The 18366-nt window shown below is 40.5% G+C and overlaps 1 protein-coding gene across 50 annotated transcripts in view; it reads right to left on the minus strand.

The window, feature by feature from the left end:
* The window catches only part of AOPEP (aminopeptidase O (putative)), a 332682-nt gene that overhangs the window by 109356 nt on the left and 204960 nt on the right, over positions 1-18366 (minus strand). For all 50 annotated transcript variants that reach the window (XR_007413833.1, XR_007413800.1, XR_007413804.1 and 47 more), the window contains 2 exons: positions 9452-9554; positions 8520-8627 (listed from right to left, as the gene is read on the minus strand). Coding sequence is in view for 24 of the 50 variants with exons in the window: in XM_049115915.1 (XP_048971872.1) it covers positions 8520-8627; positions 9452-9554 (211 nt within the window). In the remaining 26 variants the exon portion in view is untranslated. The remainder of the gene's footprint in view (positions 1-8519; positions 8628-9451; positions 9555-18366) is intronic.

Raw genomic sequence — 18366 nt, forward strand, 5'->3', positions numbered from 1 at the left:
CAGATCCAGAGTCAGCACAGGGCTCTGATGAGTTCCATTTAAGACTCAATGAGATGGAAGTAGCACCGACATTCATATTATAAACAGATGGAATTAGGGGGATCCCTGGGTGGCACAGCGGTTTGGCGCCTGCCTTTGGCCCAGGGCGCGATCCTGAAGACCCGGGATCGAATCCCACGTCAGGCTCCCGGTGCATGGAGCCTGCTTCTCCCACTGCCTGTGTCTCTGCCTCTCTCTCTCTCTCTCTCTCTGTGTGACTATCACAAATAAATAAAAATTAAAAAAAAAATAAAATAAAATAAACAGATGGAATTAGATAGGAATGGAAATCTGCAAACAATTTGTATGATGTGGTGTTCTCTCCACCATGGCACTAAGCACAGACACAGTCCCTTTCTGTGTGTGTACAGGTGGCTAGGACCATTTCTGCCAGCAGCAAAGTCTTCCTATGAGCACTAATGAAAGATTTATTTCTCCTAACTTCTGTTCTCCAAGTCATTATACGTCTATTGCTGCTTCACCTACAATAAATGATACAAAGATACAATTAACAAAACTAATATTAAAAACATGGATTGTGTAGTCTAAATGGAAATGGACAATTCCAAATAGAATAATGTCTCACATCCTAGCACCTGCAGTGGCTATATGGAAAAGAAAAGGAAATAAGTACTATCTAGAATGTGAAGAATTATTTTAAAATAATTATTAATAATTTTTAATAATAATTTTTAAATTATTTTCATTCGAGGTTCTTAAAGCCATTATTTTTATAATTTTAACAATTATTTTACAAAAAAGTTAAATAATAAATTAATTTATCACAATCTGATATATTGATTACTTTGCAAATATTTTACTGGCTTATGGCAGTATTCTTGCTTCTTAAAAATTTGAGTGCTATAATGATAATTTCTTACTAAATTTGCTTCATTACCTCCTTATAGTCCATATCAGCTTATCCCATGTTTGTCCAGTTATTTATGCTCAATTATATGGGGAAGGAGAAATGACACTAACTCAATGACAAGGGGGAGAAATTGAATTGCAGGTGGAGCAGGAAATTCAGAGTTAACCTTAATTCTGCCCTTTTACATTTTCCAATTACAATTGGATCTTTCTTTATAGGACTGCAAAGTACAATGTTCCAGATTTCATGTGAATATAGGAAAAGTACAGGAGGTCCCCAAAGAATCTTGCTTTATTTTTAAGAAACCTTGTTCTACCTCCTAGTAGGTGGCCACCTGTCTCTCCTGCCTTAGGGCTGAGACCTGGAGGTCACACAGCAGCTTGCTAGAGGCTCCCCACCAATACTAGGGACAACAGGTCTAGAGGATCACAATGGATCACAAAACCCCAGCACCTCGAGCACCTCTAAGTCATGGCACCTGTATTCCCACAGGCTATGTGAATGCCCATCCACAGTGCCAGATGCTCTGTCTAGACTCCATGCAATCCAAAGAGATTCTTGGCCCATTGCTGCACCAGCTATCATTGGAACCAACCCTATTGGCCCTTCTTACTCCTTTCATAGACCCAATCGTTAACCATGACATGCTAGTTTTCCTGGTTCTTTTTGTAAACTGGAATACACCCTTAGAGTGGACTTATTATAGAAGCTTTTCCCCACTTTCCACAATAGGAGGACATAAAAAGAAAAATACCTCCGATGATTATTCCTTCCCTTACCAACATCTTTTCAATTCTTTCATCTGTCTCCCCTCTTCCCTTCAGCATGTTGGCAATTTTGTAAAGGCAAATTACAAATCCTAACTGGACAAGGAGAGCTTCCTTCAAGTCTGATTCTAGAATTGTGAACAAAGTTAGCTAGCAACAAATGCCAGAATCCTAGTTTGTCACCACTACAGTACGCCAGAAAAAGATTAAAATCAAAGGCAAACAAACAAAAAACAAAAAACAAAAAAACAAAGAAGGCCTCCTGCTGTTTTGACTGTGGGCTAGGATACAATTTTATGTGGATCCTTGGAAATTGTTACAAGGCCTCACTCCAATCAAAAAATACATTCCTTGAGAATATTTTTTCATTTCTTATTCTCTTAATAATCTATATGCTAGCCAGGTCAGTCCCAGACAGCTTATTTTGATTAATATCTAACAACATTACATTATGCATGATTTAAAAAAAAAAACTATACTGATTTTTGGTACATGGGTAATTTGGTAATTATTTTTTAGTCCTGATAAAAATATTCAATAAAAAGCAGGTACACATAGATTCTACCAGATAAACTGGCAATGGCCTGATAATTGCACAGGTTTAGCAATTTCTTTCAGATGTTTTATGAATAATTACCATGGTCATGGGGAGGTGGAAGTAAGAGAGACAAAAAAAAATAACCATATAACTTAAGCAAGGACAGGGTTGGCAGGATAAGGACTGAGACATGAAATGGCCAAGAAGAAGTCACTGCTAACTTGCAGTGGGGACTAGGGCAGGGATAATACCAAAATGTTGGACAGGCGGGGTGTTCACAAAGGAAAAAGATTATGAAGCAAATTGGAAAAAGAAGAAATTGAAAGACTTCTGAAAAAAGAAACTGGATCACAGCCTTCCTCATCACCACAAAGCAAAATAAACAAAAATACAATCCACTAAAAAAGGGGGGGGGGGTGCGCAGAAATGTTACCAGCAGCATCCAAACAAGTAAAGAAGGACAGCTTCATGGCATAAACTTCAAAAGAAGACAACTAAGGAAAGAAACATAAGATTCCAACACAGGTCTCAGCCCTCCCTCTCTACCACCCCCAACCTCATGCTTAGCAGTAGGGGGACTGGTGAATTGCCCAAACCCTGCAAATTCTCACAAATACCCACACATTTGGAAAGAAACAGGAATATCTTTATCTTTCCTCCTTTCTTCGTCTTCTTCTTCTTCTTCTTTTTTTTTTTTTTTGGTGACCATGAAGAGACTAGAAATGTTTATTGTAGAGAGATGAGCAAAAGTTGGGTAATAAAACCAAAGAGGATGCTCTTTGATGAACTGGAGACCTTCTAGAGCTCCATGTTGAACTCGAGAACCAATATTAATTGAGAAAATAGCTGCAGTGGGGAAAAAGCTGCACCCAAATTAGGTGAAGGAATCTTGGCTGGGAACATTTTACAGAATTTTAAGAGTTAGTGGAGCTAAATTCTTACAACAAAAGCTGTATGCAGCTCCAGTGGAGCTCTTCCCCTCCACCCCCTCCATGCATAACATCCAAGCTTCAAATTATAGCTCAGATGAAAGAAAACATGTCTACAAAAAGTTGGGAAAGAAATCAAGAATAATGTTCCAATACTTATGAGAATAAATAAAAGGTCAGGACAGGGCTACTCATGCTGAGAATAACCAAGAAGGAAAGTATGGCAACTATTCAGATTAATGTAACAAAAACCCACATAGAGAGACAGCACTAAGAAACATGGGATAAAAGACAGACTCCAATCTCGAAGAAAACATAATCCAAGAAACAGAAGAAAATTTTCTATGAATGTTTTACACTACAAAATAAATTAACAAAAGATCATAATAAGAACATAAAGACAGTAAAATGAAAGCTCAGAGACAAGATGACAGAACAACAAAATGAGACGAAAGGAGAGATTTCAAAGCAAAGGAAATAAATTAAGGACTAAAATAATATCAGTACAGGAAAATTAATAACACAGAAATAGTAGTAAGAATACAGAGAAAAATTAACAATAAAATTAGCAGTTATAACAATAATGTTATAACAATATTAACAATAAAAATAATGTCACTTGAGATAAACACATGCCAAAAAGACAAAAGGCATGGAGAACAAAGATGATATAACATAAGGATAACTGGTAATCTTAAAATCCAGAACCCTGCAAGGGAGAAAATCCTGAATGTGTTCAAACATACAAGTAAGACAATTTTGCTGAAAGAAGGAAGAACAGTAGGTAAGACTGGAAGTGCACACTCCTTTGCAGGAAAAAAAAAAAAAAAAACAAAAAAAACTGATGCAGACTCATAACACCAAGATATTTTCTGAGTCAATTACTAAATGTCAAAGATAAAGAAAGAATTCTTCTGTCATCTGAGTGGCATAAAGAGGAAAAAGTAGGCTGACTTCAAAAGTTTCTACAGCAGGGTGCCTGGGTGGCTCAGTTGGTTAAGCATCTGCCTTCACCTCAGTCATCATCCCAGAGTTCTGGGATCTAGCCCTGCATGGGGCTCCTCACTCCGCCAGGAGTCTTCTCTTCCTACTGCCCTACTCATGCTCTCTCTTTTTCCCACTCTCTCTCTCTCAAATAAATAAATCTCTTTTAAAAAAAAGTTTCTACAGCAGGATGCCCAAGTGGCTGAGTTGATTAAGTGTCTGACTCTTGATTTTGGCTTGGGTCATGATCTCAAGGTTGTGAGATTGAGCCCATGCCACTCTTGGCATGGAGTCAGCTTATCCCTCTCCCTCTGATTCTCCCCCTACTCTCTTTCTCTCTCAAATAAATAAATAAATAAAATCTTTAAAAAATTTTCTATAGCATTATTAATCAGAAGGCAGTCAAGCAATAGCTGCAAAGTTCTGAGGAAATGGAAATGAGATCAGAGACTATTATACCCAGTGTGTGATTCAAATATAAAGGCAACAGACAAAAATTCTCAAGCACATAAGAACTCAAAAATCATAGAAGCAGTGAGTCTTCAACATAAATTTGGTAATAAAATTCAGCCAACAAAAAGTGGAATCAAAATAAGGCTTTCATGAATATAGATATATATTTTGAATTGGGAGAAAGGTAGTAGAAGTATATAATTGCTAATTCCCTCAGCTTTTACAGAAGTGAATAAATTGATGTTTTCTAAAAATGAAAAAATAGCTAAAGAGGAAAAAATAATTTCAACCTCAAAGATTTTTTTGTAATCATCCTTCTTGAATATATTAGAATCTTTTATGAAATAATCTCTCGTTTGTCTGAAGTTCAAGAAAGCTCTTTGCATTCACTTTAGTTTCTTTTCCATTATTAAATTTAAGCAAAATAAAATTTAAAACACTTCATTAAAAAGCACATACAAGGGGTACCTGGAGGCTCAGTTGGTTAAGTGTCTGCCTTCAGATTGGGTCATGATCCCAGGATCCTGGGATTGATCCCCACATCGGGCTCCCTGCTTGGCAGACAGTCTGGTTCTCTCTCTGCCCCTCCCCACTGTGTGGGCTCTCCCCCACCCCTCAAATAAATACATAAAATCTTTTTTTTTAAATGCATATAATGTAATCCTACTTTTATATAAAATTACTTCTTCATATATCTTTATATCTATATATGTGTATACACATATATGTACAGGTACATGTATACATATCATATAATATACCAAAAGAGAGAGATATAGTGCAATTTCTGGAATGAAGTTCACTTAATATTAATTATGGCCATTTATAGGTGGTGAGATTTTAAATAGTATTTCATATTCTTTGTACTTTTATGTATTGCTTGAGTTTTTTTTTACAGTGGTACTTGCAGAAATAGATTGATGGAAATAGATTGATGGAATAAAATTAATAGTCCAGAAATAAACTCTTACATTTACAGTCTATTGATTTTCAACAAGGATGCCAAGACAATTCAATGGAGGGAAAGAATAATCTTTCAACAAATGGTTATGAGAGAACTGAATAGTCACATGCAAAAGAATAGAATTAGATCCCTACCTCACAACATATATAAAAATTACCTCAAATGAAAAAAAAAAACAAAAAACCCTCAAATGGACAAGAGACCTAAATGTTAAGAGCTAAAGCTATAAAATAAAACACTTAGAAGAAAACATAGAAGCAAATCTTTATAGCTTTCAATTAAGCAATGGTTTCTTACATATGATAGCTAAGGTATAAGCAACCAAAGATAAAAAAGATAAATTGGATTTTATCAAAATTAAAAGCTTTTGTGCTACAAGAGACAAGAAAGTAAAAAGACAACCCATAAAATGAGAAAAAATATTTGCAAATCACATATTTGATAGGGCACCTGAATCTGGAATATATAAAGTATAACTCAAAAACAAAAGACAATGCAAATAGAAAATTGGCAAAGGATCTAAACAAATATTTCTCCAAAGAAGATATACAAAAAGCCAATGAGCACATAAAAAGATACTCAACATCTGGGTGCCCGATTGGCTTGGTAAGTTGGTAGGTCCGTAGAACATGGATCTCTTTGATCTCAGGGTCATGAGTTCAAGTGTTCGGTGTGGAGCCTTCTTAAAAAAATGCTCAACATCATTAGCTATCAGAGAAATGCAAACTAAAACCACAATGAGATACCACTTCACACCGACTAGGATGGCTATTATCAAAAGAACAGAACAAGTGTTGGTAAGGATGTGAAGAAATAGAACACTTGTGTACTGTTGGTGAGAATGTGAAATGGTGCAGCCACTGTGAAAAACAGTATCGAACTTCCTCAAATATAATTAAAAGACAAGAAGACAGGAACTCAAACAGTTATTTGTATGCTGATGTTCATAGCAGCATTACTGACAATAGCCAAAAGGTGTAAATAACCTAAGCATCCACCAACAAAATGTGGCATAACAAACAATGAAACATTCAGTCTTAAGAAGGAGGGAAATTCTGACACGTGCTGCAACATGGATGAAACCTGAAGACATTATGCTCAGTTCCAAAAGTACAAATATTCCACTTATATGAAGTATCTCGAGCAGTCAAACAGAAAGTGGAATGATAGTTTCCAGGGCCCTGTTGGGGGAAGTGGGGGAAACAAGGTGGTTATGCTTAATGGATACAAGTGTCAATCTGGGAAGATTAAAACATTCTAGAGATGCCTGGTGCTGACTGCTGCACAACAGTGTGAAAGTACTTAATGTGCTGACCTACATGTTTTACAATGATTAAAATGGTAAATTTTGTTAGGCAGGCTTTACCAAAGTTTAAAAAGTAAATATTGAAATAAAGAAAGAGGAATGAAGTGCTGCTCCATGCTACCACATGAACCGAGAACACACTGAGCTGCAGGAGAGAATCCAGCACAAAAGGCCACATATTCTCTGATTCTGTTTATGTGGAACATCCAAAAGAGGCAAATCCACACTGATGGACAGTAGGGTAGGGCTGGCCTGGCGCCGGGGGGAGGTGGACCTGGGGCAGTGACAGCTAATGGGCAGGAGGCTTCTTGTGGGACTGATGAAGATGTTCTGAAAATGACAGAGTGGTGAGGGTGCACAACCTCTTGCATGTCTGGGAACCACTGACTTGCATACTTTAAAAGGGTGAAATTTATGGTATACGAATTATAACTCAATAAAGCTGTCATGAGAAACCAATAAAGTTGTTGTTCAGAAAAGATAAACAAAAGAAAACCTGAATGACCTGGTGGAGAAGGCACTGAGTGTTCCACAGGAGGCTGACATCAGAACCTCAGAGGTCATGGACATACAACGCGCTCATTTAACACTGAAGAAGCTCAGTGGGCAGTGGTTTTAAGCATTGGGAATTTGGGCATATCAGTCCACCAAGACTGATTAGTCCACATAAGACTTCTGAGCCTCTTTTCAAGATACCTTTCCAAGTATATGTTTAGGAAGACCCTACTTTCCCCTGAACCAAAAGAAAAAAAAGAATGTAAGGGCAAGGGACAGTCATCTCATCTTGTTTCACTCATGCTACTCCCTTCATATGTGTTCAGGTTGTACATACACATATGTCACATCTAACACTGTGGACAATGTGACTTCAAAACTGTGTATGAGCACCACTGTCACATATCAAAAATACCCGTCACACCAATCTGTGTTGAGACCACATCCTTCGAGCACTGTTTTCAGAGCCTCTCCTTTGCTAACTTTCTTGCTATGTGCAGCTCACAGACACCAGTATAAGCTGACAGTGTCTTTCTCTGATAGTTCTGTGGCCAGGCTGTCTGAATATTTCAGAGTATCTTCTTATTAAGAGATTTGTTGATCAAATATATATGCCACATGTATGGTGTGCCAATTGTATATTAGGTACTGGTAAAATAAAGAGCATGGTCTGGCCTTGTTGAGCTTATGCACAGAAGGAGGAGGAAGAAAAAAAAACAAAAGGGACCCCCCCCAATGACAATATAATTATGAATAATGGCAATGACAATGAAGGCAATGACAACAGCAAAGGGAAGAGAATAACAGTGAGTGCATATCTGTGCAGCTGGGGTGACTCTGAGATTGTGGTGTTCCAGCTAAGACAAAAGGATAAGAGGAAGCCAACTTTGCAAAGATCATTCCACGTAGAGGGAAGAGCAGGATTGTGTTGGTTTTGTTTTTAAGGTCACATAAGGTAGACTATCCACATCCCTGTGCACAGGACAGTTTTGGGTTACAGTCTGTCCTCTCTAAAACAACACCTTTCTGGGTCCACTTTGTTAACTCCCTATTTTTCCTACTGCATTAAATCGTAAATCTTTTCCCTACTTTTTGATACTCACATAACCTAGTCCCCACATGCCACACTCCCTCCAATTATGTATCATGGACTTGTGACGACGCATAAATTACCTGGGAAAGAATCAACTGCCCATGAAATGTGTGCACAAATTTTCTTAAAAATGCAAAATAGGTGTCATCTCCAAGTCTTTGGGCAAGAAACCGGAGAAGGAAATAGCCCTAGAAGGAAGAAAAAAATAAAGATGCCTATCACAGGTTCATAAGAACACTGCTTACAACAGAGCCAACTCTAACGTACCCACCAGCGCTTTCTGCACATAGAGGAAGTCCTGTCTGATATGCCCCAGGCTGCCCTTCATATCTTTACCAGTAGGACTGTACCTGGAAATTAAGGAAAACTATTTTGTTCTCAACCATTCTATTAATGGTATCACCATCTCATTTTTCCTTGGTTTGTACGAAGCCTTATGTGTGTCATGGACCAAAAGTCAAGAGGGGTCCAGCTCCTGTCTCTCTCAGCTAGCAGGAAAAGTTTTAATAACACAAAATACTTCTTTATTCCTCCTGTCTTCTACTTGGAACCTAACAGCAATTTCGAGATTCTGCTCTTCAAAACTGACATGGAGCAGAGGAAGGGATGTACAGGGCAGGGAATCTGATTCATGTCTAATTTTGGGGGTATGAAATGTTTTAATTATTGGATGTCAGATACCTACCCAGTCAAATGACATTACAATGTGGATAATCTTTTTGTTTTGCCCCAGCCATGTTTATAGGTTTACACATATAACCTAAAAAGTGTTGCCCCATGGGGATCCCTGGGTGGCTCAGCAGTTTAGCACCTGCCTTCAGCCCAGGGCTTGACCCTGGATTCCCAGGATCGATTCCCACATCGGGCTCCCTACATGGAGCCTGCTTCTCCCTCTGCCTGTGTCTCTGCCTCTGTCTTTCTCTGTGTCTCTGATGAATAAAAAATAAAATCTTAAAAAAAAAAAAAAGTGTTGCCCCATAACAACTGGCTTCTGCCACTTAGATGTACTTACCTTTAAATAATGAACCTGCATGAAGACCTTCTCAGGATTGAGCCCATGTTTGATGACAGATGATCCTGAGTCACTCACGTGGCCAGTTTTCTCTTTATTGGGTCTAAAATGATGCAGTAAAATTTTGTTTAAGTATGCACATTCTTCAATAATTAGACTATAATATCATCTTATTTCTTATTTTCAAAGTTGCTCAACAGTATCTGAGGTCTATTCAATTGTACCAGGTATAATTTAAAACAGTTTATATTACAAATTCATTTATTAAACAAGGAGGGATTTATATTTGGGTTGGCAACCCAAGGTTGGCTATTGGCAATATTTCACATCATTTTATCCAAGATTAAAGCTTGCCAGACCCTCAAGGAATCTGAGCTCCAATATGAATTATTTAAGAACCTATGGGATTTTCTTTTAGTGGGAGTGATGGACTGGGACATGCAATGGAAAATGCAGTTTTACTCAGAAGGGCAAAGAACTAATATCTTTTTTAAAAAATTCTGAAAGCCCCAATGTTGATCCACTTCGCTTAACTTGCATTTAAGCAGTTAAGGCTTAAGAAATATTTGTACTCTGAGTCCATTTTAGAATCTCAAAACCAAAAACAAAAGTCATACCAGCCCATGTTTTTAGAACAGGTAGAGGCATTAACAGCATACATTTTAACCTCCTCATTTCACAAATAAGGGAAACTGAGGCACCCAGAAATTAAGTCTGTGTCCCAAGTCTCAGAACTTGTTTTGATTCGTGGTGACATCAGCATTAAAACCAACCAATGTTTTCTTATCATCAAGGTGCTTTCCATTTTGCTCTATAACTTTAAGTATTTTTTTAATATTTATTTATTTATTTTAGGGAAAGGGGAGGGGCCAAGGGAGAGGGAGACAGCCTTAAGCAGATTCCCCACTGAGTGCAGAGTCTGAGGCTCCATCTCACAACTCTGAGATCAGGACTTGAGCCAAAACCAAGAGTCGATCACCACCCAGGCGCCCCTACAGCTTTAAGTGTTTTTAAAAATTCCTTTAAAAAATACAACTGGGTAATAATGAAGCTTCAAAAATCAGCTAAACAAAATGAGTGGCAAGGTATTTCCAGCTTTCAGCTGTTCTAAAACCAGTTACTGGACAGACTGAAGAGTGTGTCTTGGGGTGAGGGGAGGCAAGGGCTGACCAGAGGGTTGGCACATCAGAAGGGGAGGACTTATTTTTCAAAAGCAATGTGGTGTTACAAGGTACGTGGCCTTTGGAACCCGAGAGACCTGGTGTTGAATCTCAATCCCACTTCTTACTACTCCCTACTTACTGCCAGATTAAATTCTCTGACCCTCAATTTGCTCACTTGCAAATTGGGAATAATCCCACCTAACTCCCAAGGTCCTGTGGGGGTATAATTGAGATATTATACGCAAAGCCCAGAGCAAGGGCCAGGGCTATAAAAATTACTCAATAAACTTAGTAAAATATTGTAAAGTTGTTAGCAATAAATATTGCTAAATTCAAGGTTGGTCATCTGATGTTAGAGGTGATGGATTTCAGTGGTTCATCCACTTAATCCCATATGCTCACAGACACAAAGGCATAAGGATGCTAAATGGAAGTGCCTGAGGATGGCCCAGCTTGCCAATCTGGACCTTTGCAGTGTGTGCTAGCTGCTGAGCAAGAAGCCCTGATTAAATCTCTGCAGAGTATTCCAGGATGTTATCTTGGCAGATAGAAGGCATGAAACCAGCAGATTCCTAAGGCAGAGACAACAACCGAACACTAGAGCTAACTGCACAATTTTAATATTTGTGCTTGATCCCTGACTTACATATATGACCATACTTGCAGCAATAACTAGTCTCTTTCATCTTCATTTAAGACTCCATTGAAAAGCATCAGCTTTATTCCTGCTCTCAAGTTTGTCCTAGGACTGAGTGTTTTTATAAAGAAAGCCACCCTGGCTTTGATAGGGAAAGCCCACCACCCATAGCCTTAGCAGGTGGAAGGCTTCTCAGAGTCGGCCTGAATTCAAACCAGCTTTCCCACCCCCAAGAGACAGACTTGCTTGAGCTTCTCATGCCTTCAGCTTTGTACTGAGACTATGAGAAGGGGAGGGACCCAGAAGACAGATGTAAGTCTCAGCTCCAAAGGCTGGTTTCTAGTTCAAGCTCCTAGTGATGCCTGTAGTTGGTGCTTTTTTTCCCTTTGTCTAAATATGTCCCTCCAGAAAACATCCTTCTCTTACTTTCTTCTTTCACCTTCTCCAAATGAAGAAGTGTTCAAGAAAATTCTTTTAGGCTGACAGCATCCAAGGCAAATGTACAAGTCTCCAAGAGATTCCTTTTAAAGTAGACATCGTGCCAAAGAAGGCAGTGCACCACGCAAGCTTTATGAGAAATTAAAGGGAATGGTTTTTAAGAGGAAGAGATACTCCACGAGTGGGAAAAAGGTGGCTCCCATTTCTGTGCTACTCTAGTCCTCATGATGCCACTTATCCTAGAAGATAAAGCAGAGAGAGAGCAGGAAACAAATTAACTCCCCGTTCATGCAAAAACCAGATGACTCTCACAGGTGAGTGATAGAAGGCATGTCCAAAAAGAGTACACGCCAATGTATGAATGCATTTAAATAATGAACGGGCAAAACAAACCAATGGGGATAGAGACCAGATTAACCACAATGATGGTTACCCTTGGGGGTAACCAGTATTGACCGAGCAGGGAAAAAATAAGGTTTCTGAGATGCTGGTAATATTCTATATATTGATCTAGGTGGTGCTTTCACAAGGATACATAGTAAAAATCTACTGAGTTATCTAGAAATATCTATGTACTTTACATATGTTACATTTCAATCAGAAAGTTAAAAAAATAGATGCACACAATGCAGTACAAGTTTTGAGAATAGAAGGGAATCAATCTAGAAAAGGAGCTTTGCTATTCATGGGCCATGAACACGTGACGAGCGAGGATTAACAAAGCCCTATGCATCTGAGCCACTGATGCTGTTTTTTAAATGATGCTGGGAGAGGTAGAAAGAACTGTGGCAGATACAATTGGCTCAGTCCCATTCTCATCTACCTTCCTTCTTGCCTCTTATAAAATTAAATCTGAAAAGTGAGCATTTGACTTTCACAGTGAAATGCTCACTTTCCAAGTGTCCTGGAACGCTTAGGCCTCCCCAAGATCCATGGTAGCTATGCCGAATATAAGTGTCAAAACTGAGACAAGCTGCGTACCCTCCCTCAGCACCCCCACCTATAGAGAATGTGATGAGGCGATGAGGCTCAGATAATTTGGAAGCACTTTGTAAATGCCAAAGTGTTAAGCATCTCTTTAACATTGTACACCAGTGTTTCTTTCCTTGGCTGAAATACATGGAATGTGAGAGATCAAGTTACCAAGGTCGTTTGGGCTTAAATGTGCTTGGTGTCTGTTGTACCTGGCACCAAATGTAACAACCAAGATTAGCATGACCTTTCCCTTCCTGCCTCCTGGCTTTTCTGCTGCGCTAAGAAGCAATATGGACATTTAAAGAGCTGTCAGATAGCAGTGATAGTTGATACACAGTGACTGGACTAAGAATCAAATCTCCTGAAGAAGGGGGTGATTCTGCAGGAGTATCATCAAAGGTGGGATTTGGGACAAGGCCTCTGAAAGGTGCTCAGGCGTGTCAGCGTGGGTCTGAACACCTACTGCTCTGCCACAGCCCAGACGGGCCGTCTGCCAGCATCCTGCATCTCATACCCCTCGGCGGTAGAAGTGAGAGCCACAGGATATCTTCATCTACAAATTCGCTCCTGTAGTGCCTGAGCCAGAAACGAAGCACCCCCAAAACGAGGCAGAAAGAAATGAGACAACATCCCTTCAGCATTTCAACATATTTGTCTGTCTGTCATTCACAACTGACTGCAAGGTATGAAGGGCCGGGAACAGGGCCTCATCACCCCACCATAATGCAGGAGGTTAAACACTACCCTCCTGCAGAAACTGGCCCCATGGTGTTTAGCTGAGCCCCAAACACACGTGTGAGACATGCAGGGAAGCAGCATAACATAATGGTTAAGAGTTCAGATGTGAATCTTGTCTTTGCCACTAAAGTGCCACACGAGTCACTCAACCCCATGAAGTCAGTCCAATCCTTCATCTGCAGAAAGGGGACAGTGATCGTGACGACACCCTCATTAGGGTGCCGCAGCACCCAATAGTGCTTAGCCAGTTCCTGTTGACATTTGGTAAGCAGGGCATGAATGCTGCTATTATCATAGGGCATCCCGACTGGAGTTCAGGCTGACCCTGCCTCTCACAGGCAGAGATATTCACAAGACATCTCACATATTCTCATCAGGGGAAGCTGGGCAAAGGGCACATAGGACCTCTTATTTTAGTAGCTTCTCCTCAGTCTAAAATCACTCCAAAATAAAAAGCATTTTAAATAAGACAGGAAACATAAATGAGCCCTTCCACTTTCCCTTTGTGAAACCTAACTTTGAGTATAAACCCTTCAGGGGTTGGTCTTTTAGGCTGCTCTTTGCCAAATCTTCAGAAAGCAACAGAAAGAAACAACAAATATCAGGCATTGCCTAAAGTTCTAGTGAGCTCGGTCTGGGCAGATTCCTGACACACAAGCCAATGGTCTACACCAGTCTGTGAGAAGATTACTACATTTCTGTGGAATGATTCAAGTAGAGGAATCCTATATCCTACACTGATTTTTGCAACAGTCTTCCCATCTATAAAATGTGCATCCTTGCCATCGACTTGACTTCGGATCACACTACCAGAGAGAAGCAGACACAATGTCATGCACACCTTTAACTAATGATGTTGTATTGTGTCAGAGCTACTGTTTGGCAAGTTTGATTATCTGTGTGGTTTTCACAATGGATTTAACAGTTACCCAGCCTGAAGGTTCTTCCTCGTCAGGGACCATTATCCTGTAGCCAACACAGCAGGATATTGCTCTGGTGTTGAAAAAGGCAATTGCTAAGATGATTTAAGACAGAAGGATGCTTCCCTCCGGAGGAACCAGAAAAAAGTGACCAAGGTATATTCTGTCCCCTGACGGTAAAAGGAGCCAGCGGTTGGAATCTATGGAAGGAGAAGTCAGCTGCTGAAGGATGTGACAAAGAAAGATTCTATAGTTAGCAGAACAGTAGAAAACACGAACGGAGTCCCCAAATTTTGATTAGTCCCGTAGGAAAATGAAAAATGAATTTAGAAAAGAAGTAATGAGCATCAGTACACAACCACAACAGTCCTCAGGTTCTGAGTGACCATAAATCAGAAATTCCTAAGAAACAAAATCCCAGAGGAAAAAACAAAGAACAGAGTAATACAATGGCCTAAGCCATGTATCATCACATTCAACACAGCAAAAGAAAATTTCGACATGTTTTCAAAGGAGATGAGGGGGGGATCCCTGGGTGGCTCAGCAGTTTAGCACCTGCCTTCAGCCCAGGGCGTGATCCTGGAGTCCTGGGATGGAGTCCCATGTCGGGCTCCCTGCGGGGAGCCTGCTTCTCCCTCTGCCTGTGTCTCTGCCTCTCTCTCTCTCTCTCTCTGTCCCTCATGAATAAATAAAGATCTTTAAAAATAAAAAAAAATTAAAAAAAAAGGAGATGAGGAAAAAACAGAGGGCACAGACCCCATTATAACTGTGGGGGATGTTTCCTTAAGATGAATTTTCAGAGGACATGTTCAAAAGATGGAAGAGATGCTGGAGAAAGAAGAAGAAAAAAAGACGGCTAAATATAAGAGCCCAGAGGCTGTAAAATCCTTGCCAGGAAGGCAAAAAGTCAGAATGAACTGATGCTAATGGAGACTGTCCAGGACAACAAAAAGGGGCTTTAGAAGTAACGTTCAGAGCACAAAGACCAGGTGTTAAGAGGTGACAGAAGCAATGAACTACTTGACTCTCACTTTGCTTTAACTTTCCTGCTAAGGAGAATGATGTACATGGCACAACAAGCATTGCTCTGTGGGAACTGCTGCCTGGGACAGGTGAAGGGGACTCCCTCTTTCAAGAGTTCTGACATGCCACAGCTCTGAAAGCTTCTACTGGTGACCACATACCTCTGGGGGTATCATCATGGAGACAATGGGGAAGGGATTGGTGGAGACAGACAAATGGTATTCTGATTTGCTAAGAAAGAAGGGATAAGAGGAGGGAAGACAAAATTCATGACTGGGTTATTGAACAGAAAGCTTGTGCACACTTAGAACAGAAAATGATGAACTACTGGAGTTAGCATGGGATCTAGAGGGCCGCTTCCAGAAATTCACTGTGGGCATCAGGCATCCTGGCTTCTTTCTACAGGGCAGCTGATAGAATGGATGCAGAAGTGTGAGTGTATGGAGGTTGTTTCACAGGCTTGTAGGTTAAAAAATAGAACCCAAGGCTATTGAATAAATACTTGCTAGAATCCAGGTACAGGAGGGAGTAGTACTTAGGGATGATGTATTGGTATAACAGATTTGCATTTCAGGCCAAGCTGGGAGTCTAGCTAGTTGATTGACAACATCCACGGTCAAGAACAAGCACAGGCTGAAATGAAGATCCAAAATTAGTCAGACAATAGTTAACAAGGACAAAAGGGTTTTAAAAATTAAGCCTTTGCCTATGAAAAAGATTTAGTATATTAAATTGTAAACTCAACATGCTGCAAGAGGTGATTGATGTGGCTGGCTTCCAACACAATAACCACACTGGGAGGTGGGCTCAACAGGAACAATGACAATGTAGCAGGAAGTACTGCTGGTGAGGAGGTCAGACAGCGTGCAGAGCAGTGGTCAAGAGCTGGGCTCTGGAGCCAGACTTTCCTCTACGTTCATCGTAGCTCACCACTTACTAGCTATGGGAACATGACCCAATGCATAACACCTCTATGCATTGGTCTCTTCATCTGTCACATGGGAAGGAAGATGGTACCAGTACCTTTCTCATTGGGCCATTTTGAGGACTAAATGAGATAATGTATGTAGAGTGCCTAGGACGGTGGCACATCAGAAGCATTTAATGAATATTACTAAGGAGAGAAAAATGCATGTGGGTTGGAACAGTAAGAACACCACGAGAAGGTGCACAATACTGGTTTAAAATGAAATATGGTGTATATGTGAATGCATCTAACTTGATCAGTGCTGGTCCATTCTTTTCTGGTTCAGCCAGACAAGGCAAGCAGTAACAGCCTCACTGCATTCTTCACAGGCATAACCTCAAACAGAGTGCTGTGTTCAGTTCAGGTGTCACATTTGGAAAGGCCAATGTTAATGAAGACAACAACATAGGACGAAGCCCAAGAAGGTAAGAATTCTCTCAACCTTGCATTATGAAGGACAAATTTCCAAAATCTGTGACCTAGTGACTAGGAAAGGAAATGACAGTGGTCTTCAAATGTGTGGATTTATTTGTGGGAGAACAAAGCAAATCCTATGCAACTCTGGAGGTAAGTAAGATGACCTGGCGGGCCTTACAGGGAGGCAGGTTCGGGCCCAGTCCGAGGAAAGCCATTGTAAGATGGGTGTACTCAACAGGGAAACTGCTGCTTGCCAGAACAGGGAGAATCGGATCCTGGAAATTTTCAGTAGAAGCTGGGTGGCTGTCTGTCAGCGATATGGAAGGTTAGGCAAAATCACTTGTAAGGTCCTTTCTGATCCTAATATTCTATGATTTTAGGAGATAAAACAGCCCAGAATAATTTCAGCTGCAGCATTTCAATGCGAAACAGTGTTCAGCCACTGCAGCGAAGTCAACAGGTTTGCTCTGTAGCCTTGGTTATTCCAAATCAGCACCAAGGGGGATCATGATTAAAACCAACAAAAAATACCTAAATGAATTAGAGGAAACTTAACTGAATTTTATTCAACCGCACATATTTGGGGATAGATTTAGCAGAGGAGTATCGGATTCAAGCAGTAAGAGGCTTTCGTTATCCTGTCTACTGTGTTGTAGTCTGGGGACAGGGGGAAGGAGAGAGAGGTACATATCTGGTAAATCAGAGCTGGAATCCTCCTAAGCCAGGTTTAAAGGAGCCCCATACCCTTTTAGGGCTAGAGTGATCATAATGAAATGCAAGCTGTCAGTCGGCCACACACATTCAGAACACAGGAATAGGGCAGCCCAGGTGGCTCAGCGGTTTAGCGCCGCCTTCAGCCCAGGCAGGGCTTGATCCTGGAGACCCGGGATTAGTCCCACGTCAGGCTCCCTGCATGAAGCCTGCTTCTCCCCTGCCTGTGTCTCTGCGCCTCTCTCTCTCTCTCTCATGAATAAATAAATAAAATCTTAAAAAAAAAAACACACAGAAATACAGAGAACTTGGAAATTACAGGAGACAAAAGTAGAAAAGGTAACAAGGGAAAACTTTTTTTGTACTGCATCGAAAAAATTCCATGACTCCCTACTGGAAAGAGGCAAATGAGACAAACACTGGCTTCATTTCGTAAGGGGAGGCTAGAAGCGCTTTTTGAACACCAACAGCACGTGTAGTGCTATGTGACGAGAGAGTGGAAGGGTTCGTCTCATGACTCAAAGAGGAGCAGAGGGTCTGTGAGAGCTGGGGAAGGACTTTACCCTCCTGGGTGGAGGGTGGCACAGCACCATGGCCCAGGGGACCACAGTGCAAGGAGTCTTGCCTGGGTTTGAAGCCCACTGTATACCAGTATATAAAACAGGATGAGTAGTTGGGAGAACAGCTCTCTTCCCAGAGTTGGGGGCAACTGTGTATGATGTAGGGCTTATATTTAACATGTTGTGCATTAACAGTGAGACCATTAACCACAGCATTGTTGGTAAAAGCAAAAAGCTAGAAATCACTGAAATGTCCAATGGTTACTGGAGGGGTCCTTTCTCGGAAGTGAATCATCTGTAGGTGGGGTTGTGATACCACAGACAGTATGGAGATGTCTTCCAGGCATTCGGTGATAGAAATAGTTC

Source organism: Canis lupus, chromosome 1 (assembly GCF_003254725.2).
Source record: "Canis lupus dingo isolate Sandy chromosome 1, ASM325472v2, whole genome shotgun sequence".
In the NCBI taxonomy this organism is placed as follows: domain Eukaryota; kingdom Metazoa; phylum Chordata; class Mammalia; order Carnivora; family Canidae; genus Canis; species Canis lupus.